Source organism: Gekko japonicus, unplaced genomic scaffold (assembly GCF_001447785.1).
Source record: "Gekko japonicus isolate JY-2015 unplaced genomic scaffold, Gekko_japonicus_V1.1 scaffold6625, whole genome shotgun sequence".
Lineage (NCBI taxonomy): Eukaryota > Metazoa > Chordata > Lepidosauria > Squamata > Gekkonidae > Gekko > Gekko japonicus.
The window spans coordinates 8397-18358 of record NW_015171705.1 but is presented as its reverse complement, the minus strand read 5'-3'; the positions used below and the strand labels follow the sequence as shown (position 1 = coordinate 18358).

The 9962-nt window shown below is 41.8% G+C and overlaps 1 protein-coding gene across 1 annotated transcript in view; it reads left to right on the top strand.

Annotated features, from left to right (window-relative positions):
• The window catches only part of LOC107117862 (protein enabled homolog), a 21049-nt gene that overhangs the window by 3847 nt on the left and 7240 nt on the right, over positions 1-9962 (top strand). The window contains exons 2-3 of the mRNA XM_015420025.1: positions 5175-5248; positions 5340-5698. Coding sequence (XP_015275511.1) covers positions 5175-5248; positions 5340-5698 — 433 coding nt within the window. The remainder of the gene's footprint in view (positions 1-5174; positions 5249-5339; positions 5699-9962) is intronic.

Below are 9962 nucleotides of genomic sequence, written 5' to 3'. Positions count from 1 at the left end.
TTTCTTTCTTTCTTTCTTTCTTTCTTTCTTTCTTTCTTTCTTTATTTATTTATTTATTTATTTATTTATTTATTTATTTATTTATTTATTTATTTATTTCATTGAACTTGTATCCCACCCTTTCCGCAAGCAAGGAGTAGGGGAAGGAGTAACCTAGACAGGATACAACTAGGGGACTTATGTAAGTGCAGGATACTTGTACAATACCTAGTAAAGAAAATCCTTTAAAATGCCTTGTGTATAGTAAACTGTAGAGAGGGCCCCTAGACCATAAAAGAACATACTTCTCAATGCCTTTTCTGAAGTTCCCAGGGTAATAAACCATGTAGTGAGTTACAGCTATGCTGAGGTAAGCGATCTTTGCATAGGGGTGATATTTCTGGCTCCATTAAATGTTGTAAATGAACAAATGTCATAAGACTTTGCTGCCCTCTGTTGGTAGATCATTCTGATTCAAAGAAACAGTTTGCTTTTCAGAACTGTGTATGTTAGTACATGGGAAATACATATGAATCAGTGACACAACTTGTGTTAAAAAGTTTATTGTTCAGTGACTTGTTGCTAAGACTTGTTGCACCAACAAATAAGTACCGGTATATATAGTACTGTAGTAATCGCAAAATGTTATATAGCAATGGAAGGATTTTAAGCCAGTATTTTGCATACATAGCAAAATCTATGGTTCATGTTTGTGTATGAGCTACTTACATTGTTACAAATTTACATTTTGTGCATATGTAAAATACATTTTTATATGAGAACGAATGGAATTTTTTTGTCCCAGATACATATCAAGAAGCGAAACCATGAATCCTGTTGCACGTATTCATACACGAAAGTGGGACCTGTATGATACAACGCAGTGTGGCAATTGGTCTTTAGCGAGCAAGTGCTCTTCTTATTAATAGTAAAACATACATTACTGGATACTACTGTCCTCTAATCATGTATATTTATAACCATAGTCCCAGTAAACAAAAAAAGAAGGCATCTCTATAATAGTTCCTCAGATTCAGCAGTATCACAGGGATAGAATCAGAGCGTATTTCTCATTATTACAGAAACAGTATTTAAGACTTTTTTTCCAGGAAAAACCCTAGAGGCATTTCTGTCACTCATGCATAAAATTAGTTTACCTGAAATTACTTTTTGAATTTAATTTTACAGTTCTTAAGTATTTTTGAGATCAGCTATCACCTGTGTAGGAGCTGCAGTGGCTCAAGTAGTTAAGACGCTGAACTGCAGGCTGTGGAAGATCAATAGTTCAGCAGTTCGAGACCCGAGTTGCCGCATGACAGAGTGATCTCCTGTCTCTAGTTCCAGCTCCTGCCAACCTAGCAGTTCGAAGGTAACAGCGTTCCGTGCGCCTTGGTGTTTAGTCATGCCGGCCACATGACCATGGAAATGTCTTCGGACAGCGCTGGCTCTTCGGCTTGGAAATGGAGATGAGCACCAGAACCCTAGAGTCGGACTCGACTGGCTTTCGAGCAAGGGAACCTTTACCTTTTATCACCTGTGTAGGACTATATTGTATGTTTCTAGATTCAAAGGCAATGTAAAAGTTCTACTAGATTGATAAACATGTTCCCACTCTTCTTTAATAACTGTCAGGCCTAAATGCATTATGCTTCTGTTTGATTGGGTATCAGTCTATCAGTAATCCTTTGCCTATTACATTTGCTGTCTATTTTTTTCCTACCACTCTGATCTCTTAATTTTAGCCTCTGTGTCAGGATTTGCTGCCTTTATAAATATTGATTACAAAGGAAGCTGCTTGTCCCTAAGTTTCCAATATGTGATATTTCTGTTCCCTCCAATAAATGATTAGAAATAATTGATATTTATAGAGCTTCCAAATGCCCAGGTTGCCTAGCATTAAATAAAGTTTGGTCTTGGGTAACCTTCCCCCCCCACACACATGTGCCATAAGTTATCAGTCTGTATTGGTATGGGCTTCTTGCCTATTGTTAAGAAAGCCTTAACAATGCCTTAATGGTATGGAAACTAATTATTGCTCTAAGTTATATCTTTGTAGCACACTCCAGATGGAGCCATAGGTGTAGCCAACTAATCTGAGCAGCCTTCTTGTGAATCTTCACTTTAGGTATTGCTAACCTTCACTCCTCCAACTGCTGGTGGAGTGCATCCGCTGGTGGCAGCATTGATCGTAGTAACTAGTCATTCTTGGTTTAGTGCAGACTTGGTGCTGTTGTGCCACATAATCCATGCATACTCTGCACTTCTTTGAGTTGTTTCTAATAAAAAGAATATATAAATATATTAAAATGTCTATACTAATGATAAGAAACATGCAGCTCCTGGACATTTTTGTTTAACTAGTGGGTTATTAATCATTATTTTTAATAGGTATCCTAACATCATGATGAGTTGGAACAGGCAGGCGAAACCCACTAAATTCCAGTTGTGCCTTGCTCCATCGATTTCAGCTTAGACAATTAAGGCCAGCCCAGGCATTGTCTTACAGAGCTTCCAGAAGATGCTTGGGCTTCTGTGAGTCTTCATGGGAAGGCAGTACCTCTGTTAAATTTGCATTATTTGCTTCTGCAGATGTGCTTACTTGCATTTTTAATTTTGCATACATGTGAAGTGGATCAGATAGAGAAGCATTGACTTGCCCAAAGCCACACAGTAAGCATCATGTCTGAACAGAAACACAAACATATCAGATGTTATAGCTACTATACACCTCTGGGTTTTGATACCTGTTGTGGGCAGCCGCAATCTCTGCTTGATGTGAATAATTCTAAGCAGTCCAACAGTGCACCTCACGGGTCCTCATTTGTTATTTATATATGAGGAAAATGGTAAATATTAAATATCTATAGTTAACCTATTCCTGGAGTTATGCCATTGCATTCTGTTCCAGAGGCTTATTACCTGAGTTAAAATCTATATCTTGGTGGTTCACTGTTCAGAGAAGATGATCAACTTGTCACAGTGAGAACTAGATCAGACTGTATGCAATATGAACAAGGTATACATCAGGATTCTCCAGTGCGGCACCCATGTGTGCCATGGTGCCTGCTGAGCTTTTTGGATAGTGGCTGGGGCCATTGTAAAGCAAGGCTTGTTATTGGCTGCCCTCATTCAAATGAAAGGATTTTCCATGGTTGCAATAGCAGCTACATCCACTAGAGGATTAGGAGGACTGGTATGCTTGTGGTTCCATTCCCTTTTCAGGTTTTTCTTTGATTGTTCCCCCTATTTTTTCTCCTTCCTCCTGGGGTTTCCTTAATTTCTTTTTATTCCCCTTCTGCAACTTTTTTGCAAAACAAGGAGGGAGGCATTATGTTTAGCTCCATCTCCTGAGACAACCATTTTTGATTTGGCCTTGCTTAGGTTTGCCAGGTCCTACCTCCAATCCAGCAGGGGGTTCCTGGGTCCTTGTCAGGATCTTTGCACACATGGCACAATGACATCACCCAGAAGTGATGTCATCACATTGCTGATGTCTGGGGGATTACATTCTAGTTTTTCGGCGAACTATGGTTTTGAGGGTAAAATATCCTGAACAGCCCTTCCCGCATCAGCGTTGCCAGCACGATGACGTCACCCAGAAGTGATGTCACTGCATCACCCCCTACAGCAACACAATGAGGGAGGGGGCTGTTTGTCATTCAAATGAAAGGATTTTCCATGGTTGCAATAGCAGCTACATCCACTAGAGGATTAGGAGGACTGGTATGCTTGTGGTTCCATTCCCTTTTCAGGTTTTTCTTTGATTGTTCCCCCTATTTTTTCTCCTTCCTCCTGGGGTTTCCTTAATTTCTTTTTATTCCCCTTCTGCAACTTTTTTGCAAAACAAGGAGGGAGGCATTATGTTTAGCTCCACCTCCTGAGACAACCATTTTTGATTTGGCCTTGCTTAGGTTTGCCAGGTCCTACCTCCAATCCAGCAGGGGGTTCCTGGGTCCTTGTCAGGATCTTTGCACACATGGCACAATGACATCACCCAGAAGTGATGTCATCACATTGCTGATGTCTGGGGGATTACATTCTAGTTTTTCGGCGAACTATGGTTTTGAGGGTAAAATATCCTGAACAGCCCTTCCCGCATCAGCGTTGCCAGCACGATGACGTCACCCAGAAGTGATGTCACTGCATCACCCCCTACAGCAACACAATGAGGGAGGGGGCTGTTTGGGGGTGGGGCTTCCCCACCAGCTGGTCAGCCGGTGGCAGATTGGATCCCCCAAAACTGGCGGAATCACCATCCTAACAAGGGGGATGGCAACCCTAGCCTTGCCTCCTGTGGAAGCCATCTTGACTTTGGCTGTACCTCCTGCAGCAGCCATTTTAGGGTGGTGCTCATCACCCCCTCTCAAAATTCCAAAAGTACCCATAGGCTTAAAAAGGTTTGGAACCCCCTGGTCTACATATTACCAAAACATGAATCTTTGGTTGCTTCATCTAGTAACCATATATGACTCAGTCCAATGTGGATAAAAAATGTGGCCACCCACTGCAAAGGTGTTTTGCAAGTCCAGTGAAAGCACCATGCTTGCAGAGTTTTTTTTAAAAAAACGCAGAAAGTAAAGAAGAATGTCTACATATATGCGTGAACCTGGTATATGTGGGAGGGATAGGAGGGGTAGGAGCTACCCAAAATAGTATTATGTTGTGTGGGTCGCACATGAAAGTGAGTGCAGGGGGGAGTTGGGATAGAGGCGGGAGAGGACTGGTCACAGCCAGGATCTGCAAACAAGAGAGGGCGAAAGCAGCAGACAGCAAGAGTGGGGGGACAACAAAGAGGGCTTTGAAGCCATCTGGGTAGGAGGGAAGGAAGTGGAACCAAAAGCATCGGGGAGCAGAAGCAAGTGTGGTCAAACTGGGGCCACTCCAGTGGAGTTGATGTCCCATAGAGCAGCAAAATCAGGCCACCTGGGGACAATGAAGGGGTCTCAGTATTTTCAGGTGACTCTCCAGGTATTCAGAAAAATATTACTTTGTAAAATAACTAAAAGACCTCTCTTCCATGCACAGAAAAAGTTTGGTTAGAATTAAATATGCTCCAGGACACAGAATGCTGAGAATCAGTTGAAGGGAAGAAAATGAGGGAAATTAGTCTGCTTAAGCTGCTGATAGTTCAGAGAATTATGGATGGGGAAATGTTTGAGGTTTCAGGACTTTTTCCTTTCTGTAATTTCTTGCAGACCACCAGCTTGTATAGCATTGTTCAACTTTGGAGAGTGCCATTAGTGTGTTATCAAAATAAGAAATTGGCACTGTAAAACTTTCATTGCTCACTACTTTTTGTATTAATGGTCAAGCTTTATGTTCCGAATCCATTTTAACATTTCTCACTTGCTTTACTATAGGCAGCTGCAGGAACAACAACGCCAGAAGGAGCTGGAAAGGGAGAGGCTGGAGCGGGAGAGGCTGGAAAGAGAGAGGCTAGAAAAGGAAAGACTGGAGAGAGAGCGATTTGAAAAACAGGAGCAACTGGAGAGGGACCGGCAAGAACGAGACCGGCAAGAACGAGACCGGCAAGAACGAGACCGGCAAGAACGAGACCGGCAAGAACGAGACCGGCAAGAGCGCCTAGAAAGAGAGCGACAAGAACGGGAAAGACAAGAGCGGGAGAGATTGGAATGGGAAAGGCAGGAAAGGGAACACCAAGAACAGCTAGAAAGAGAGCAGCTGGAATGGGAAAGAGAAAGAAAACTGTCAAGTGCTGGTAAGAATTTTAATATTGCCTTGAAATATGTGGTTTGTGTGAGCTCATTAACAATAGTCAGAGTTTAAAATTACTTATTCCTTGATTACCTATAAATTAACTGGAATCTTGTGAGATACAGAAATTATTCTCAGGAGCTACATGCACTCTGGGTGATGGTTATGTATTTGAGCTTTCATTGTACAAGTGTTTAACTTTTTCAACTTGTTTTAAGAAAATCTCATCTAAAGTCTTTTATAGGAAAAGGAAAGATAAATGAAACTGAGAAGTTGCCTGTGCATTTTTAACCCGTATGTGTTTTGTGTCTGTTCTGTGCGTGCCTCCTGGAAAGAAGGTGTGCTGTATTGGAAGCCTGGCATGATTGAGACATTCTAGTCAAATGTATGAGCATGTGCGACTGACATCATCAATACCATCTCATCAGTACCATCTTACACATAGTGATGGACTGCCCCTTGCTTAAAAAAAAAAAGAGAGAGAGAGCGCAGTGGATCCAGAGGTGGATTTTGGTGCATGATAACATCTTGCCAGATTCAGTTTCCCAAACCCTACTTTTGGATGTAAACTATGATTGTATAGGAGCCAATGCAAAAGTTTTTGGCAGCTGCTTCTTCTAGGCATAAAGTCGAATTAAAATTCTTTAGGAGTATGTTATTATCCTATGGTTGTAGTTAATACTTAGAGATGGTGGCAACAGTTATATTAGTGTGGTTTCTGGTCTGCCTTTCTCATCAGTTTCCCGTTCTTATCATATATATGCGGCAGGCACAGGCTGTAACGATGGAATCAGGGCACGGGCTCTACCTTTCTCAAGTATCATTAATGATCCTTAATGAAATGTTGGTGGTGTTATTAATGGTGGCAGCTCCTTAACGAAAGGCTGGTGGAAGAGCTCTGTCTTGCAGACCCTGCAGAACTGTAAAAGGTCTTGGAGGGCCCTGGTCTCTTCTGGGAGCTCATTCCATCAGTGCGGAACTGCCACTGAGAAGGCCCTGGCCCTGGTTGTTGCCAGTCTGATGTCTTTGGGGCCCGGGAGGGTCAATCAGTTTTTCCCCCCTCCAATTTATTATTTTTATTTTCATATATAAACAAACAGACAACACTGCAATTATTAACCATATATCAACAAGATATAACATTACATAACTATAGGAGAACATTTTTAAACAAGAAATAGTTTCTTTTACGTAACTAAAAGGTTGGGGTTGAAAAAACATACAGAAATATATCATGTGATGATTTAAAAATATGACAATTTTTCATAATAGCGATTTTTGGTACAATGCCACTATTTGCCAGATATTCTAATATAGGGTATCAAGTCGCATGGAATAGTTTTTGTTTACTTGCTGTGTTTTCCTCGAAGGTGTTGTTAGAAATTCTACTGAGTACAAAGTATTCCCAGAGTTTATTTTGCCAGCAATATAAAGATGGAGCATCTTTTGTTTTCCAAAATTGCGTGATGGAGATCCTGGCAATTGCAATCAATATTGCAGTCTGTGTCCTTGTACTTTTTCTCTCCAAGTCTATCAATCCTAGTTCTAATACAACTGACTCTAGTGTAGCAGGTAATTGAATATCATTAATAATCACAATTAGAGTCAATCAGTTTTGAGACCCTGAACACAGTGCTTGCTGGGGTATATATGGGGAAAGGTGGTCCCTCAGGTATGTCGGCCCCTGACCATATAAGGGTTTAAAGGTAAGAACCAGCACGTTGAAGTGAATTCGGAATGCTATCGGCAGCCAGTGTAAGGCCTTTAGCACAGGCTGGATGTGCCCCTGCATAGGGAGACCCATCAAGAGCCTGGCTGCTGCATTTTGCACTAGCTGCAGTTTCCGGATTTGCGACAAGGGCAGCCCCATGTAGACAGCATTATAGTAGTCCAGTCTCGAGGTGACCATCGTGTGGATCACTGTTGCTAAGTCGTTGCAGTTAAGGAAGGGAACCAAATGCCTAATCAGCTGAAAATGGTAAATGGCTGACTTGGCAGTGGCTTTTATTTTCCCACTTATTTTCCCCCTTAAGCTTTTATTTTCCCACAACTTTTTCTTGTTGGTTAGAAAAAAAATGTTGCAAGGGACTTCCAGGAGTCTCTTGGAGTGTATTCTGCTGTTCAAGCCATATTATACAATTCTAGATGTAAAGCCTTATACAAAGGAAGTAAGCATGATATCCTATGTATTTTATGCTGAGTTGGGCCATCTGTGGGGTGTATCTCTACACAGCTGTTCCTAAAAATCTGGTTTTAATTCTTCCCCAAATTCTGTAAAATCCATTTCTGTTATTCAACATCTTAATGCTGGCACCACAGTTTCTCTTATTCCAGCCGATCTCTTATGTGAAAACTTCATAGTTATGCTCTCTTGGTGTTGGTAGAAAGTGCTGTCAAGTTACAGCCAATTTATGGCGACCCCACAGGGTTTTCAAGGCAAGAGACAAAAGGAGGTGGTTTGCCATTGCTTGCCCATGTGTAGTGACCCAGGTATTCCTTGGTGGTCTCCCATCCAAATACTGACCAAGGTGACCCTGCTTAGCTTCTGAGATCTGGGGAGATTTGGCTAGCCTGGGCCATCCAGGTCAGCTGAAGTATGAAATTTCTTATGTGAAACTTCCGTGTTATGCTCTCTTAACATTTGTGTATCCCTTCCTTGTAGCCGCCTCCATTCGGCCCTGAAGCCCAGCAGACTTCAGTCTGCACTTTGGACAGTGTGTAACTCTTTTCCTTCAGGGTGTGTAGGAGAGGGATATGGCATATTTTAGGTTATTTCTCAATAAACTGGCAGTAGCCAGTTGTCTGAGTAAATTGCATGTCTGGCATTAGAATTTACTGCCATTTGGCAGATCTGCATGAAGAATCTTGTTGACCACCTTTTAGCAAGCTGTGTGGACAGTATTTTTTATGAATTACTAAGTGAAATACTTCGAATTCAATATTATATTGTCCCTGTTCAGTATTTGAATATTTTACAGACCAGAGCGCTGTGATTTTCATTCAGAAGGCCACATAAAAATTTTGAATTTTATACATTTGCAGAGCCTTTGTTTCTTCCCAGAGAGCATCCATTTGTACCTTAGTGTCTTTTGATTATAAACCTGTGACTATTGCACAGGAAGGCAAAGGATGAGATGGTTAGACAGTGTCATAGATGCAACGAACATGAAATTGAGCCAACTTCAGAGGACGGCGGAAGACAGGAAGACCTGGCGTGATCTGGTCCATGGGGTCGCAAAGAGTCGGACTTGACTGTGCGACTGAACAACAACAAAAATTGCAGGAGCTCTGTTCAGAGAGAAGGAACAGGCAGTAGTGCTTACTGTGGAAAGCAGTATCAAATCCTTGGGATGCTTGGCTGTTTTTCTTATCACAAACACATGTGAATAAAAAAGCTAGATCATCTCTCTTGGGAGTCTGGCATCATCCATTTTGTATTCTTTCATGACTACCTGATTCAGGGATATCCATTACTACAGGACTTGCTTTGAATGCTGAGGAGTGTTGAAAATGTTGAGAGATGCAGTATTTATGTGCACATGTGTGCATGTCTGGTTTTTCTATGACTGAGCACTTTGCTGCAAAATCTAGAACTTGAGTGGTTTCAGCTTAGCTATAATATAACTGAATATGTTGGCATTCTTCTGTGCTTATTTAAAGGTTCCCACATCTCACTGTAGATAATGCATCCTGTATAATGGAAACTATAGGCCCTAAGGAGTAGATCTTTGATATAGGTTTAGTAAGATCCTAACAGCTCCTTAGGCCTAGGCTGAGAGCCAGCTTGGTTTGGTGGTTAAGAACGGTGGACTCTAATCTGGAGAACCAGGTTTGATTCTCCACCCCTCCACATGAAGCCAGCAGGGTAACCCTGGGTCAGTCACAGTTCTCTCAGAGCTCTCTCAGCCCCATCCACCTCACAGCCAGTGTTCCCTCTAGGCTGAGTTAGTGTGAGCTAGCTCACAGTTTTTTTAGCCTCTGGCTCACACATTTTTTTATCTTAGCTCAGGACAGATGGCTCCAGAGCAAACTAATTTATGCAGCAGCCAAATCTCCTGCTCACAACTTTAATGCCAGTAGCTCACAAAGTAGAATTTTTGCTCACAGGGCTCCATAGCTTAGAGGGAACGTTGCTCACAGCATGTCTGTTGTGGGGAGACGAAGGGAAGGAGAATGTAAACTGCTCTGTAACTCCTTCGGGTAGTGAAGAGCAGGGTTTAAAAACCAACTCTTCTTCTTCCCCTTCTTCTTCTTCTTCCTTCCCAGCC